At 34.6% G+C, this 18,038-nt stretch overlaps 2 protein-coding genes across 4 annotated transcripts in view; both read right to left on the bottom strand.

Annotated features, from left to right (window-relative positions):
- Positions 1–730, bottom strand: part of LOC127634685 (ligand of Numb protein X 2-like) — a 31,815-nt gene extending 31,085 nt beyond the window's left edge. The window contains exon 1 of one of the 2 annotated variants that reach the window (XM_052114332.1): positions 11–730. The gene's annotated coding sequence lies outside the window, so the exon portion shown is untranslated. The remainder of the gene's footprint in view (positions 1–10) is intronic. The other variant, XM_052114333.1, reaches the window with a different exon arrangement.
- Positions 731–2,012: 1,282 nt separating this feature from the next.
- On the bottom strand, positions 2,013–17,148 carry LOC127634433 (receptor-type tyrosine-protein kinase FLT3-like). Of its 2 annotated transcripts, none has more exons than XM_052113998.1 (24): positions 17,039–17,148; positions 16,735–16,826; positions 16,138–16,280; positions 15,830–15,936; positions 15,564–15,681; positions 15,264–15,394; positions 13,363–13,490; positions 13,141–13,279; positions 12,369–12,546; positions 12,192–12,289; positions 12,002–12,107; positions 11,661–11,848; positions 10,342–10,430; positions 10,117–10,249; positions 9,918–10,022; positions 9,713–9,823; positions 9,343–9,499; positions 9,040–9,158; positions 5,562–5,680; positions 5,144–5,266; positions 4,932–5,043; positions 3,977–4,076; positions 3,722–3,827; positions 2,013–3,619 (listed from the first exon to the last, which is right to left on the bottom strand). In XM_052113998.1, exons 1-24 carry the CDS (start codon positions 17,064–17,066, stop codon positions 3,533–3,535), a joined length of 2,817 nt encoding a protein of 938 aa, XP_051969958.1. In that variant the 5' UTR covers positions 17,067–17,148; the 3' UTR covers positions 2,013–3,532. The 2 variants fall into 2 exon arrangements, with proteins under 2 accessions (XP_051969958.1, XP_051969957.1); XM_052113997.1 differs by having other exon boundaries at positions 17,043–17,093.
- Between the last annotated feature and the right edge of the window lie 890 nt (positions 17,149–18,038).

Raw genomic sequence — 18,038 nt, 5'->3', positions numbered from 1 at the left:
AAAAGTATACCTGTGTCGGATACTTTCAATGAATTCCGTTATGTGAGCATCGGTGTCTTTGAATGGCCGATATGACCATATTGCAGCCGAAATGAGCGGGCATCGTCATCTGAAATCGTCTTGAAAGGATTTACAACGATTATGTCCATGACTCAAGCGTGTCCTCTACAAAATGTAATGGAAATTCAAATGGCAAAAGCCAATATTGCACAAGGTCAATGTCCGTTGGGGCAAGTCAAGTCACCAAAAACTCGAGCAGACATGCGGGTTGAAATTATAAACTCTTGTTGGATAGGCTACCTAACGTGATGATGAAGGTTGCCAATGTCTAAGATGCTTCTTCATATTAAGCTACAAAGCTGATGAGCCCATATATTTTAAATTATTATCACAGTTTCATCCAGTGCTCGAATTGAATCAAATTTTATGGGGGGTCCCCACCATAAGGGGGGCATGATCATAATATGAATAACTATATACTATTTATTAAAAACAGGCTTACATCAATGAACAGGCTTTTGTGTTGATAAAGAATAAAAAATATATACACAAAATAGCAGACCCAAAAGGGACCTATGGCAAATATACCAGGGGACTACAAGCCACTAGAAGACAAGTAAATGCATGTGACTTCAAATACATTGAAATGTCTCAAAAATAATCAGTTGAAAATAATCAGATGGCTTCCAGACTGACTAAGATTTCACAATATTTTGGATCAAATCAATGCATGCTTATTGAGCAGAAGAGTCTTTTGAACAGTAGTGTACATTCAACAGAATCATATAGCATTATTTACCAATGTAGTATTTACTACCCAAAAAACAACTGGATGATTGATGTAACACTTTGTGATAATAATGTTTGTCCCAAAAGACGGTCTGTTGGTGTTAGTGTTGGTGGGGATTTGTCAACGATTTCAGTGCAGTTACATTGTGACGTCAGTAGGTGGCGGCAAAAGGACTGTTCTGAGTGAGTCAGTCAGCAGAATATTAAACCATTTCAGTCAAAAAGGATGCTTTATACATGAACAAACAAAGCTATGGTTAACAATATGTCAATCATTGCTATTTCAAGAGTGAATCCCGCATTTATATGCGCCTTTATAATCACTAAAAGCTGTCACTCATCTTCATCATACTCTCTAGCACCCCTGAGGAAACAGGCCTATTAATAATGAAAAATTAGTAAGCCTAAATGTTTCCAATTTATGCAAGGAATACAAAAGCCCCGACATGGAGTGGATAGATATAGTAGAAATATATATATATATATATATATATATATATATATATATATATATATATATATATATATATATATATATATATATATATACAGTGACGTGCGGTGATGTCTTAATTCCGTGATTACGGCCGCTGCTGTCATTTTGATTTTGAATTTGGCGGGGATTAATGCACGCTACGCTAGCTGTGGTGTAATGACGTTGGCTACGCAAATGTCCAGGAATATCTCGATTTTAATTGGTCCATGTCTGATACGTAACGGATATGATTACGGGCATAACATATTTACGTCAAAAGGCACAGCAGATTTGTGCTTTTTGCCGTACATGTTAAAGTTTAAGCGGGTTTTCCGCTTGTCGTCTGCAGTGAATGGACCGTAAAAGCACTGCTTATTCTACCATTTGTTTTCAGTTGATTATGCCTAACTGCTACATTTGTCATCATAACGTCTAAACAATTGGAATAACACACATATTGCATATATAAATCACAAGAATAAAAAGTACAAATATAAATACAAGTTTATTATTTAATAAACATTTTATTTTTGAATTTTGGCAGGGTAGGCAGTGCCTAGTTTGCCTACCCAGACCGCACGTCAGTGTATAGAGAGAGAGAGAGAGAGAGAGAGAGAGAGAGAGAGAGAGAGAGAGAGAGAGAGTTACCCCTCAAAAAAGTCAGTAAGAAGCTTTCTCTTCCCGACTGCGAGTGGAGGTTCATTATTCTCTATTTTTCAGCTAAAGTTAGCTTCACCAGAGGCGCCAAGCAAGCGGTCATGTCCGTCAATGATGTCACGCGCTTTGCAGTCTTTAGATGTGGGGCGGAGCTTTTTACATTTTAAAGAGACAACTAGCCTATATAAAAACTTAACATAAATTATTGTAAATAATTAATTCATGAAATTTACCGTATCCACTGCATGAATTTAATCAGATTTGTCATTATTATTTTTTTTTTTTACTAAAATATAAGTATCTTGAGGACCCCCTTAAGTCTATTTTTATTTCTTATGGGTGGTCCCGGATCCCGCCATCCCCAGTCAATTCGAGCTCTGGCTTCATCACACTGTTTTTTTTATTATTTTTGTATTTTTTTATTCAACTTTCATAAAAGCTTACAATGACATTTAACATCAATCCCTGAGATGTTCAGCAGTCTCACACAGGTGCTCAATCGCGCCACCTTCTGTGGGCTTACATTAAATAGTAAGCCATAGGCCTCTGTAACACTGAAATAACAAAGAATCATAGGCTAAGATCGAAATTGTTTTACATTTGTATTTTTTATTAGATTCTTGTCATTTAATAGTTACCATCCTACTTAAGGATTGATTTAAAAAGTAGTTTGTGTGAGCCAATGCTCCCAAATGCAAGGAGAATAGCAACTGCCATCACTACTTTATTCCATTATCACTTTATAGGCAATGATGTGAAAAAGTTAAGCATGTTTAACCCTTTAGCAGGCTAAAAGGTTTTTAGTTTGCTGATTTTTGTCACATGGTTAAGTTCTACACTGTTAGAATGACAGAATATACTGAATGTTATACTCATCATTGTGTTTAGAATATCAGGGCACATGAGCAATATTACTTATATTGTAATATTGTTTTGTGTCACAATGACACTGCATGAAAAAGCATACTGTGGAATATCCTTGTTAATGATTAATACATTGACATATTATGTGTCAGAAGTAATGATTTAAAAATAAAAGCCATAGGACAGTTGAATAAATACTTTGAAAAACTGAAAAGTTAACAAAATCAAGCAATTTCATAATGCGAGACACAGCCAAAAATACCCATCTTTTAAAAACATATTCATAATTTCAAAGCTCATATTTCAAGAATCAACAATTGTCTAGAAAATTGTCAGATCATTATCTGCATTTACAGGAATACAGGCAGCTTGGTGCTCGAAACAACATATACAAATATTACTGATTAATTACAGAATTTACACTCACACTCTTCTGAAGAGCCCAAAATGAAGTCACTGTACATTTAAGTTAATAAATGGAAAATTTTCGAATACTATTGCCAATTATTAGCCTTGAAAACATCTACATGAATGAATCATTGCAATTCCAACAATAAAATATACTGGATATTAAATCAATTATTTCTGGAAGCATGTGCTAAACTTGCTTATGTTATTTGTTCCAATGCCAAAGCAGCCAGACATAATTGTAAACTCCTGGTTTGAACTCCTAACCTCCATGACTTTGCCTTCATCTGTATTCACTGTGTTGGAGGGTGTTCACCGGCGATGTCTGACATCTTGTCTTCAGTTCATCGATGTAGAGTCAGGGGTTACTGGTGTATTCTGATAAATTAAGTCACTCTGACAGTATCCTCCAGTATTGTAATAGAGCTGCAGACAGATATCACAGTAAGAATGCAACACAAGGGTTTCTTTACTATCATCAGCCAGCAATGTTAACACATTTATAAAATCTTTAACATAAGCGGTCACCCTCTCTTCCAAAGCAGCCAACTCCTTTTGCATGTAGACTACAAGCTTGGAAAAACAGGGTCGGTCTACTAGATCCAGTGACCAGCAGCGACACATCACATTGTATCTAAAGGTAAAACAAACAAACAAGTCAAGTTGTTGTGAATGTTTTCTGTCAACAGTAGAGTATGTTCAAAATGTGCACAATTAAACCCAGAATAAAAAGAGTGTATCTGAATATGAATTGGATTTTTCATGAACAATAATGGCACTTACACAGATTCTGATGCATAAAAGGGCTGCTCCATGTGATACCCACTTTCTATCATTGTGTAGAATGTGTTATTTACGGTTATACCAGGATACGGGGTGACTCCTGAAAGAAATTAATATCAAGTGAGTAAAATAACAAACAAAATGCATTTGTGTGCTTTTATATGTTGAATCAGGAATTTTCTGGGTTCAAAACTAGTCAAGCTCTATCAATAGAATCTTGTAAAAGTTTTAGAAACATCTTTTTTGTAAAAAACATCTATATTATGTTTACAGTATGCCACTTACAATGGAAGTCTATGGGGCAATGCATTTCAGAGGGTTTAAAAGCAGAAATGTACAGTTTTACAATATAACATTTTAATGTAAAGCACTGAATTATTTATTATTATTATTCTGTACAAAAAATATTTGTCTTATTTGAGCTGCGAAGTTGTCTAAATCGTGATTTTGACAGTTTTTACAAAACCGATCTAGGCGAATGAACCTATGTGTTATTTCAGGTATGAACCTTTCTGGTATATCTGGTTTACGTTTTCATGACAGTTGTTGAAATATTTTATGTACACATGTTCACCTACTTATTCATGTGATTGTCTAATCAGCCAATCATGTGGAAGCAATGTAATGCATAAAATCATGCAGATACAGGTCAGGAGCTTCATTTAATGTTCCCATAAAAATAAAAAAGTGATCTCAGTGATTTCAACCGTGATTAGTCGAGCTGACAGAAAGGTTACGGTAACTCAGATAACCACTCTGTACAATTGTAGTGAGCAGAATAACATCTTAGAATACACAACATGTCGAACCTTGTGCCACAACAGCAAAAGACCACGTCAGGAACTTTATTAAGACATCGTGTTCCTAATAAAGTGCTCAGTGAAGGTATACCTTAATAATTAACTTTAAAGTTCGATGTACAGTGTGAGAAAGTTAATGTCAGAGAAAACGATACCCAGAGAAAAGATTTCCCATAGCAGAATGCCATAGGCCCAGACATCACTTTGCATTGTGTACATCCCTTTGAAAATACTCTCAGGAGCCATCCACTTCACAGGCAAGCGCACCTGCAAAATGTTAACAATTAAGAATACTGAACAACTACATGAAGACCATACTAAGTCATATTAAGATAATTACATCACAAATGCACACAAAAATACCCACATTTCCTCTTACAACATAGTTGGAGTCATTTTCAATGTCTCTAGCAAGGCCAAAGTCACCAATCTTCACCTGTCTGCCATTTGTCACCAAAACATTTCGGGCTGCCAAGTCTCTATGGATACACTGTAGGTAGAAAATTGTTCACTGAAAGCATTATTATCTTGACCACATGAACCAAGATTAATGCACATCAAGAAATGAAGCAATCTTTCTCATAAGAAAACATTAAGTCTATGTCTATCTATCTTTAAAATGTAAAACATTCTGAAATAAATTGTAAAAATAAAAGAAGGAAACATGCTATTCTGGGTTGTGACATGCTCTTAAGAGATATATTATTAAGAATAAAGCTACTACTTTTAACTCTGTGGAATGGCAAAAAGTGGAAATTGTTTGATGATCTGAAAGATCAGCTTACATTTTTAGCAGACAGAAACTCCATGCCCTTTGCAACTTGAAAAGAGAAACTTAGCAGATCATCATAGGTAAGACTCTGAAGTTCCTCTTCTTGAATTTCATCATCACATGCAAGCATTTCTTCACAGATAAAACAATAAGATTAAGTCCACTGACTCCAGAAAAGACAAAGGGACATTTCTAATTCACATATTTGCATCATGAATGTGAAAACTTGAAAAATAATTTGATACATGAAATATATGGATGTGTTTATGGTCTAACTCATGAAACCAAGTTAAAATGATGAAGAAATTGATAAAAACTTGACATTTCCCATTTACCCCCAAAACCATGATATCAAAGACATAGATTTGGCTGTACTTGCTAGTCTTGAATATTCTACGCCCCTGCATGATATCCTAAATAAATAAATCCTGTGTTAAAACAAAGATATGTTTCATAGATATGTTTCAAAACTCAAGAGTGAGTTTTGGACAAATTTAGACATCTGTTTGAACAAGAACAATCATGAGGTTATGAATAATCTCTATGGCCATGGCGACAATACATTTGGTTGAAAACGTCATTTTCTGTTTCTTAATTTCACAGTTTTTCAAAGTATCTTTTAAAAGAGTGCATTTCCAAAAGAACTGAATTTTCAGTGAAAAAAAAGCAGTTTCAGCAGACTGATCTTAATGTGAATTCAGCGACAGTAGGTCAATTCTGCTGAATTCAGTCTGTCCTTACCAAAATCCAAACTATTGCCCCGAGTGTCCGAAGTGTTTTGAATTTATGTTCATGTATGAGTTACAGTTTTCGAGTGAAATGTCCACAAAGGAGCACCAAAAGAGAGTTTAAAAGTTAGTTGTTTTTAGTTTAGTTATTAGTAAATTATGTAATATAGTCCAGGGGTTTTCAAACCTTTATATACCAAGAACCCCCAAATACGACTATCACCTTACACTAACTAACGACTAACCCCCTCCTAAAAATAATAAGGTCGCTATGAATTTTTGTGTATAAAGTCACAAAGTCATTTTAAAATATTAAGTTTGATATTATAAAAACAATTCAAATAATGAGCTTTTACTGTTTATTATTATTGTAATAAAGCCAAAATAAATTATTAAAATATTATCTGTCAGGATCATCGGTTATAACCATAGTTATATACTGCCAATTTAAACCATCAGTTTTTAATATCTGCATTTTAATGCTTGTGCATAAGCATTAAAACACTGATATGAAAAACAATGGTTCATTTGTAATTAATTACACAAATTATTTCATCATATTAATTTATAATATTTTTTCTTTGTGAAATATAAAGGTATCTACACTTTAAAATCTAATTAGTTGACCGTAGATTTTTCAAAGCAATTGGTTTGCATGCTTTTACTACGTAAAAGTAGTTATTTGGCTCAAGTAAACTGAATTTTATTTTTTAAGTACTATTAACTTACAAGTAAACCTAACTCATCTGTGATTAAAGTATCACTGTTTTTATTTAATTATTTAAATTTAAGTTAAAATATGTCTTGTAAAGTATAAGGGATAGGAGAGTGGAATTTTGGTTAGCCATATGGCAAATTGGATTCTCCCCAGTACTTCTTAGTGCACATAAATCTGCACTTTTGTAAAGTACAACTTAGTAAAGAAGAATGGCTTAAATCCTACAGGTCCCCAATTCACCAGAGGTTACACTAATCAACCTAATGGTGACTTCACACAAAGCACATCTATCAACCAGCTACAAAAAACAAAACAAAAAAACAATAGTCATAAGAATTGAAACTACAGTATATATAATTTTTTTAAATAACAACTATTTCTTTTCCACATAAGTTCCCTTGTTTTGACCAAACATACATAATTTATTCAAGCTAAGGGCTTATGGGTATTCCACACAGCCGCAATTTTACAATTTCTCGAAGCCAAAGTTTAAAGAGCGCATATATTTGAGTTATGATTTTCAAAATTTTACATTTCAAGTGCAGTTTAATTAGGTACCACAAAAATGTTTTTATTAATGGCAACTTTAATATTTAGAGAGTAACAGTAACTTAATTAACACTAATAAGAATAGTAAAATTGTAAGCAGTAAAAATAGTAAATGGTACATTTATTTAAGAGGAGTATTAGTATTTACTGTGTACCAAAATAAATTTAATCCAAAAAAATAAAGAATGTCAAATATAATAATTCAGGATATGAAATTGTAATGTTTTATTATAATATGTAAAATATGAGTTCAATTGTTTAGAACTGCAAAAACAGGAGTGCAATTGTTTTAGAAGTTTAAAATAACCTTTTCCCCCAAAGAAAACCATCATTTTGTATATTATTTATCTTGTAATAATCTTTCATTGTGGCTCTCTTAAAATTTTGGCTTGTCACGTGTTCATCAGATCCAATCCATGTTCAATAGAAATTATAGATGTTAGAACAATAAAATAGCTTAAGTCCCTTTTTGTGCCTTTATGGTTTATATACACCGATCAGCCACAAAATTAAAACCACCTGCCTAATATTGTGTAGTTTCTCCACGTGCCTCAAAAACAGCGCCAACCCGCATCTCAGAATAGCATTCTGAGATTATATTCTTCTCACCACAATTGTACAGAGCGGTTATCTGAGTTACAGTAGACTTTGTCAGTTCGAACTAGTCTGGCCATTCTCGTTTGACCTCTCTCATCAACAAGACATTTCCATCTGCTGAATTCTAGAATTTACTCAGAATGGTGCCAAAAACAAAAAACATCCAGTGAGCGGCAGTTCTGTGGACGAAAACGACTTGTTGATGAGAGAGTTCAACAGAGAATGGCCAGACTGATTCGAACTCAGATAACCTCATGAGGGGTACCTACACAATATTAGGCAGGTGGTTTTAATGTTGTGGCTGATCGATATATATACAGTATATATCTATATATATATATATATATATATTTCTTTTTTTAACAGTATTGTGTCAGCCAAAACTAAGGCCTTCATAACTGTTCATCCTTAATTATTTGGACAATATAGCCTACTTAGTAGTATCGTTTTTCTACCCAATAATTGGGTAATGTTAAATGTATAAACCTGAAGAGAAACATTTTGATTAAACTGAAATGACAATAACGTCAAATTCAGTAAATATATTTTTTGACTTTTTAACACTTATGAACACTTTTTTTCTTTATCTGAAATTTAGCACGGACCCCCAAGCACTCCCATTGTGGCCCCAGTTTGAAAACCCCCTATACAGTCAACAGGAATGCTTATTTTATTAACTCTACACATTAACCCAAACCCCAACTCTAAACTTAAACATCAGTGGAGTAAAAATTATTAAATGAGGGAAAATGGAACCTCGAGTGCTAATCCTCAGCATGCCTATTGCTTACATAGAAAATATCTGTCAGGAGGCATTGCCTACATGGCTAGTGAGTTAACTGACTTGCCTTAAAGGGTCTTTGGTTACATTCTCTGTACATTTTTTTTTTCCCACCTACCCTCAATAGTAGACACTGAGCTGATGCTGGGACTGAGCAGTGCCTCACTCTCCTGTCCATTGGAAACAGGAGTTGTGTCAATGTGCAGGCACAGGTTGTCACTAAGCTCAACAAACTCACTGTGGAGGTACATGAAGAAACAGTCTTTTTCAGTAACTGCATAAAATTATTCATTTGCGAACACCTTAACAGTAACAGTTCCCCTTAAGTACAATATATTCATTTCCCTCTGTTTCACATGTTTGTTTTTCTAAAAGGCCAGTAAAAAATGTAATTCACTTCTTCATGGATACTCATGCAAACCTGGAGTTTCTCTTCTGCTGGAAGTTGTGGTAAAGGCCTCTGAATCTGTCCCTGTTGAAAGCATCAGTCAGATATTTGTGAAAATGCTCTCTGTTGCTCTTCAAGTAGTTCAGGAGATCTCCGTTACAGCAGTATTGGAAGATCAGGTAAATGGGACCTGTGAATTAAAAAAACAACAACATTTGAAGTAATCTTATGCAACCTGCCTATCTTGTTTTTTTGAGTTCATGAAAGAATGAAAGTCATGCAGGTTTGGGACAACATGAGCTCCCACTAAATTATGACAGAATTTTGGTGAATTACCCCTATAAAATAAGTGCCTTTGGCAGACTTCAGAAACAATTCAGAAAATTAGTTCTCCAAATCTTACCTGAGCCTGTGCAAGCCCCGAGCATGTTGACAATGTTTTCATGGTGTCCAATATGAGTCAACATTTTCAGTTCAGACATCAGAGCTTCCTTCTCCACTGCCTGGTGCTTCTCTGTTTGATCCATACATTAATAATATATACCGCTCAGTTTGCTCAATGTCCAAAATGCCTATGACATACACAATTGATTAATTTGAAAACTTACCCTTTAGCATTTTAACTGCTACCTGAATAGAAACTCCTGGCTTGCTTATTCCATATGCTGTCGCCTGCACAACCATCCCAAAAGCACCAGACCCAAGTTCTTTTCCTTTGGAACGCACAGACAAAGAATTCATAAAATTGAATAGGCTATTTACAGCATGTTCGTGAAAAGTCAAGAATAGGTTCCCTGTGGTGTTTACCAAGCTCCAGATTCTCTCGTGGAAATTCCCATTTGGGGTCATACTTAAAATCCCTGAAGTCGATGTATATGTAGTCATTGTCGTTGGGTCCGACAATCTGAATCATCTGGATTTGGCTCTGGTACTCAGGCTTCTGTGTAACAAATAAGGGATAGTGTGTGTTTCAGGAGGTAAGGTTTATGATTCTGAATGTGTTTTCAACCAAACAGGCAGGCACAGGTTTACCTTAATTCTGATGAAGATGATTAAGGCAAAGATGATCATAAGTAGTACAAAGATGAGCACAATGTAAATCACGTAATCAATGTAGGAGGCTGTGGGGGAGCAGAGAGGCAATTTACAATTAACTGCACTGGTTAATGTGCTATCTTGGGTCACTGTTACAGTCTTGCTAGATCATTTTATGGCATATATTCTAAGCTTACTTTCAGAACAAAATTGATGCAATTCAAAAGCTGCAACCATGTTTGAACATAAAATCATTGTTGTTTAATGAGCTAACATTCACAGCGAATTGTCCTTTATTACAAATGCTCAAAGATTTACATTTATTCAGCTATCAGACACTTTTATCCAAAGTGACTTACAAAATGAGGAAGGATACAATATAAGCGACTCGAAATGTGATTTTGAATGATTAATTGGCTAATAATTGAAAACGCAGGGCTAGCTTTGTCAGATATTTAAAACACTGGTCTGGATGGACTCCTTCACCAGTTTTGTTTCCAAACAGGAACTACTCTGACATACACATTATTAGATCTGAAATTAGTATTCACAAAAGTATGTTGCTTAAAGAAATATTCCGGATTCGGTGCAAGTTAAGCTCAATCGACAACATTTGTTGGATAATGTTGATTATCACAAAAAATTATTTTGACTCGTCCCTCTTTTTCTTTAAAAAAAGCAAAAATTGAGGTTACAGAGAGACACTTACAATGGAAGTGAATGGGGCCAATTTTTGGAGGGTTTAAAGGCAAAAAAACGTGAAGCTTATAAAAGCACATTAATTATTCTATTATTTGATCTGTGGAGTTGTTTAAATAATCATTTTTACAGTCATTTTAGGGTTTTAAGGTTTGTTGACATAAGATCATCATGGCAATGAAGTTGGAAAATTGGCTATAACTTTACACAGAAAAGGTTAGTCAGCAATTTTATCACTCTAAAACTATATTTATACTCATATTGTTTACTGTATGTCTTGTGGCTATACTTTTGAACCATTGAGAATTTTAACGTTTATAGATTATCCCCATTCACTTCCTCACTGGAACCCAGATTGCTTGTTTCAAAGAAAAGAAGGAGTAGTCAAAATTATATTTAGTTGTAATCAACATTATGCCACAAATGCTGTCGATTCAGCTTAACTTGTATTGAACCTGGAATATTCCTTTAAGAAAAGTATGTTTATATACATGCTTACTCTACACTTTGTGGTGGCTCATCACTTTCATGTTAAGAAAATAGGAAACCAAAGATATTAAAGCTAATATAAATTGTGAAAGATCTTCAGGATTATTCAGCTGGGTGTTTGGACTTACTCGTATACACTGGTATTTGTTCACTGCAGTGAGTTCCTGCTATGTTTGTCATACAGCATTTGATAAGATGGTCCTCTCTGTTAGAGAGTGGTCTGGCAAAGACAATCTTCTTCTGACAGAACTGATCAGAATCTAGGAATTTGGAGGGGGTAATGTGCATCTCAATCCAGTCCTCAGGATCAATACATCTGTGAAAATATACATAGAATTCAGAATCATTTGGTAACCGTGGCATCATACAGTATATAAGCATGCAAGGATTAGATCATGCATTTCTTGTATAAACATGATTTTAAATCTTAGCCTTATGTTAGCTTTGCACCTCGAAATCAATCCCTTACTTGGCATGTGATGGGCAAATTTTCCAAGACAGAGCCACAGGTGTGGAGCTTTGAGTCTTGCAAGTGGTGCTGTTCCAATCTTTGATTATTTTAATTTTAGGAATGTCTGCAAAATAATATTTTTTTTCATCATTGTTAACATCTCGTTCTGTCGCTTCTCTCCAATATCAAAATGTTTATGATCACTCACCTGATATGCAAAGAGACATATTCCTTGTGACACTACGTTCTTGAGTTTCTATTTTCATTTGATACTGGCCTGGTTCAGGGTTACAAAGCTTAAAAGTACTATACAAAGAAAGAACAAATTAAACACAACAAAGCACTCTATTGTTTGCAGTTAAAATGGACTGCACAATGAACATACCTATTAGGATGATGGTAATGAGTCTCTATGCACTCTATTTTGGTTTGATTTGGTGTAATCCAGTAGCACTGGGCTTTTGGGTAAGAGAACACCAGAGCCTGGAAGCAGAAGCTTGCCTTATTTTGTGCTAGAATGCTGTTGTTTGTATTCAACTGCAATATGTCGATTTTGTCGTCTTCTGTCAAGGAAGGATTGCCATCAGAACAGAGGCAAAATATTACTTTCATTGCTGTTTTCTCTAGACATAATTCTCTCTACTTTCATGTTGTAAACATTAACAAATATAACACATTAGTAATATTTGAGATATCCATGCAATTGTTTTAAATGTACTGCCCATTGTGTTTTCTGAAATTATGTGGGAGGTATCTGTAGCACAGACATCTTTGCAGGAAGAACATATTTTGGTAACACTTTAATATGAGGTTCCATTTGTTAAGAGTAGTTAACAACATTATTTTGCATAAACTAACAATGAACAATACTTTCATAGCATTTTTTTATCTTAGTTAATGCTAATTTCAACATATACTATTTCATTTTTAAAATCCAAAGGTATGTTAACATTAGATAATGCACTATGAACTAACATGAACTAACAATGAACATATGTATTTTTTATTAACTAACTTTAACAAAGATTAATAAATGATTTAAATAATATATTTTAATTGCTTGCCCTTTATGCATTTACTAATGTTAACGAATGGAGCCTTACTGTAAAGTGTAAGCAATATTTTTTTTAACAGAAAAGGGCAATTGCTTTACTTACCAAAGATCTTGACATGGGTGGACACCGTGTGGTTGTATTTCGATTTGCAGATGTACTCTCCACTATTTGTCACATTAACTGATTCAACAGAGAAGAGCTCCATCCAACTGTAAAAATATATCGAAGTGACTCCATTGACCTGAATCAAGGCAGAAAATATGAATGCAAACTAGCATTAACAAAAAAGTAATGAATATTTCTTTAAGCTCATAAATATCTTACCAAAGAGTTGTTGAAGTACCATCTTAACTCAGGACTTCTTCTTGAGGTCAGTTTGCATCGGAGTAGCAAAGATTGACCAGATTTCAGGAAAATTTGAGCTCTTTTCCCATCCTCCTTGTTCTCCAGATCTGCAACAAACACAATGCCTGTGGTTTTTCATTCTACAACAAAACTTTCCTCAATTCGTTCTGTTACCTGATGTCATTATAAATAAGATTAAATATGAAAGGATATTCACTCTGGATGTTCAGTATTTAATGGCAAATGTTTGTGGTACAGTATATGGTCATTTGTTTGAGATGATATTGAAAAGCTGTATAATCTGTACACTTGTGTTATGACTATGAGACATAAAAACAGCATTATTCCAAGATCTGTAGTTCATAAGATGATAAAATAAATAATCAAAAATTTCTAAAGATATAATTAGAGGACATTTAAGGATAATTATAAGGCTTCTCTAAAACAAGTTATTTTTATCTTCCTTTATCAGAAATGAAATTGATATTAAATAAAATACAGATGATATCGCTGACCTTCTTATCGCTGACAATGTCTGCTTGTCTCATGACCCATTGACCACAGAGATGTAGAGTTTTAATGTATGCTCATGTGTATTGGTCAAAATATCATTAAGTATGTAATAATTGTAAAATAATAATAATAATAATAATACAAAAATATAGCTGCAAGCAGCAGTACCGAGTAGTCAAGCCAAATATTGGCAGCATGAACAGCGAAAGAAGCATTGTGACACATTTTAAATTAGAATTCTGATGAATGAGTTAAAGATAAAATACAAACATCTATGGCCATATTTCTCAAGATACACTACTATTCTATTTGCATGTCCTAGTTGCACATTAAAATCTCTATCATCGGCAGAACAAAAGTGCTTGCTCTTTTGGCTATTAGTACATTGATGAGTGTAAAATGTTTTGAGTGTATACTCAAGGTTGTGCAGAGGGTGTTAAGTGCAACATTGCACAATATACATTGTTTTGTGTATTCTCAAGCACTTTGTAGGATTTTTTTTTTTAAATTTAAAAAGTCAGTATTTACATCCACAGAGTTACATGCTATATATTTACTAAGTAAATGCAACAGCCTTAATTCCTCTTTGGTATTTTTTTTATTTTTTATAAATTTGGTACTTTCAGATTTGTTTGTGAAACAATTCTATACAACAAAAATCTATTTGTAAATATTTTCAGGCAAATAATCAGCAGATTTCCATTTCATGTTGATTGGACAAATGTTATAGGAGTATTCTTATTTTGGTGGTTTCGTTCCGATCAGATGAACGGCTTTGTTGATATTCGCTAAAGTAGTTTCCGAACTACTTTTGAAGTGGCAACAGGCCTTAAGGCGAACCATAGCAAATATGCTATCGTTGCACTCTGTAAATCCTCCAGAACTTCCAGACCAGTCATGTGAAAATAGACCAAAGGTACTAAAAGTTATACGCTCACAAAGTATCACCTTCAGGGCATGCTCCTGATGACACAAACAAAGTTTCGTAACTAAGCCACTGCGTTTATAAACAACAATATTTTGCAGCAAAATTCAAAATGGCCGATGCCCAAAATGGCCGACATGTGAAAATTAGGTATCGTTTGACACAGAATGTTTCACTGAATCTAAAGAGAGCAGTTTTATCATTTTTGGCCAAAGTCTTCAAGAGTTATAAGCCAAAATAGCAATCTCCTGACCAGTAGGGGGGAGTGTGGAGAAACGCTGCAGGTGACCTCATGACTTGATGCCAATGACACATACCATCCTGCAATCGGTTCTATAAGCTGCCATAGACTCCCATGGCAGAAAAAAAAAAGAATAATAAGAACACTAACGATTACAATAGGGGTCTTTGCCCTTTCAGGGCTTGACCCCTAAATACATACCATAATGATAGACCTCAGAACATTCTTCCCCCAGCAGATTACTGGCACAGCACTTTGGACTATCAGGACAACTAAGCAAACTGCTCTCTGTCCTATTCCATCTATTTTCCCTGTCTTCCGATGGTTTGGTGCTAAATGGAAAACAGGATCACAGACAGTTATAACAGAAAGTTATGCAATAAATTCAACTTGCGTTCTTGTTATTTACATTACAACCACAACTGGATGGCTATAAACATCATTATTTTTTGAAGTAGTTACATACTTCATAAGTCATAACAGACACAAACTTTATATTACCTGTTGCCATACCACTGGATGATTGGTTTAGGGTTCCCCTCAGAAATACAAACTAAATTAGCTGTATTTTGTTGTCCTGCTTTTGCAATACCTTTGAGCACTGGGACTGTTGGCCTCCCTACAGAAAACAAAGAAACTCTATGAAACAACTTAAGGAGGGTAAAGTGATTGGTTAGGTCATATATCTATGTTATTCTCTGTTATTTTTAGCTAATCTAAGTTTAAATGTATTGCCTCTCTTTTATAAGAAGGGGCGTTTGGCTTACGTTGTGGTGACTGCACAACTGTAATACTGTGATTGCCACAGAGTACAGTGTATTTTCCATTTTCGACTCTATCAGAGTGCTGTAACAGCTGCATAGTGAAATTTACCCTGTAGGCAGCACATAAAGCATATTCAACATTATTATAAGTTCCCATAGAAGTCAATTAACAATTTAGAGAAAACAAGTGTCTAAACAGATCCATTAAAACATCAACAACATCCTGAAAATCAACTAGATGTATTAGAGAATATTTATACATTCTAACCATTAACAATCATCATCCCTCCAACACACACATATAGACAAACCTTTGGTAGCAGAGACATTTAAACCCATTTGAGCTGTTTTGTCGACATTCTGTGTAAATGTCCGCTGTCTGTCCCTCAGTGACACCCAGTTTAATAAGGTCAGAACTGAGCAGGTCTGTCTCTTCTAATGTGCATCTTGTGATCTGAAATATATGTGTTACAGATATACAAACCAAAGATCATGGTGTTAACTTAACGGTCTTATCGGCATCAACATCAGTGCTGACAACTGAACAGAACAGAACAGAATTAGTCTGAAAGTTAGTTAAATTTAAAGCTCTTTTCCATTACTTCAATTTCAGTAAAGCCATTAGTTCTGCTTTTATCTTACAGACTCTATGACGAATAGACTGCACAGAAGATGAGCTTATAACATCAACAAAACAACTGCTTAGTTGTTAAATATAGGTAAATGTAATTTTGCAATATAATGTAAAACATAACACACATTTATGGACTTGTTTTAATGTGTTTTAAAAATATCTGTAGATATCTCTAATATGTGCATGGAGGTAACATTTCAGCTTGAAAAGAGACACTGAAGTACTGTCAGAAAAGCTACAGTGATCTACTGAAAGGCTGATCAGAGGATTTTACCGATCCATCAGTGACACAGCGGGGATGAGTGTCTGTAGAGTCGTCTCTCATTGCGCTGAGGCTTCGAGCGCTCCACTGCAGCAAGAGCAGCACTTCGGTGCAAGACAAAAATAATGTGTGAAAAGAAAACTAAATGGAAAGCAACCTTGAAATACTAAATACATACAATACAAATCAGATAAGCTAATGCACTGTACGCGATACAATTGTAAATTATGCTGAACAAAAACACCCATTAATGTACAATAATAAATGAACGTCCTTCATCATTGTTGAGTAATTGAAAATAAGTTTTCTGACGTACCCACCAAAAGCCTTTTTCCTAAATACATCGCTTGAATGCATAACAGTGTGTTCCTCAACCCTGTCTGATCATAAATGGACAGTAAACAGACCCGCAAAGACTTCCACTTTAATGACGTGACGCATTTCTTCTTCATAAGGAGCAAAAACCTTTCGCTTCAACAAATGACACACACACAAAAAAAATAACATCTTCTGACGTTTGAACTTCTTGAAATGCAGGTTGGCCATCATCACTCTGTAAACAACTTTAAGAAAACGCCTCTCTATACTCTGCTTTTATTAGTCTACATTTTCTTCAAGTACATTTTGTTAATTTTATGAGATGTTTCTTTGGGTTCTAGGTTCACCCAAAAATACAAATTCTCAAATCATTCACTCACCCCAATGCCATCCCAAATCTGCATGACTTAATTCTGCTGAACACAAACTAATGTTTTCAGAAAAATATCTCAGCTCTGTAGGTCCATACAATGCATGTGAATGGTGACCAGAACTTTGAAGCTTAAAAAAAAAAATCACATAAAGGCCACATAAATGTAATTCATACGACTCCAGTGGTTTAATCCATATCTTCAGAAGCGATATGATAGGTGTGAGTGAGAGACAGATCAATATTTAAGTCCTTTTTCCTCTAAATCTTCACTTTCTGCTTCTTTTGTTTTTGGCAATTCACATTTGTTGTGCTTATCACCATCTACTAGGGACGAGAATTTGTAGTTTAGAAGACTTATTTATTGACCAGTTTCTCACCCACACCTATCATAACACTTCTGAAGATATGGATTAAACCACTGTAGACATATGGATTACTTTTATGCTGCCTTTATGTGCTTTTTGGACCTTCAAAGTATGGACCTACAGAGCTGAAATATTCTTCTAAAAATCTACGTTTGTGTTTTCCAGAAGAAAGAGTCATATGCATCTGGGATGGCATGAGGGTGAGTAAAGGATGAGAGAATTGTAATTTTTTTGGGGTGAACTATTCCTTTAAGTTTGGG

Source organism: Xyrauchen texanus, chromosome 41 (genome assembly GCF_025860055.1).
Source record: "Xyrauchen texanus isolate HMW12.3.18 chromosome 41, RBS_HiC_50CHRs, whole genome shotgun sequence".
Classification (NCBI taxonomy): Eukaryota; Metazoa; Chordata; class Actinopteri; order Cypriniformes; family Catostomidae; genus Xyrauchen; species Xyrauchen texanus.
This window is presented reverse-complemented; position numbering and strand designations above follow the sequence as displayed.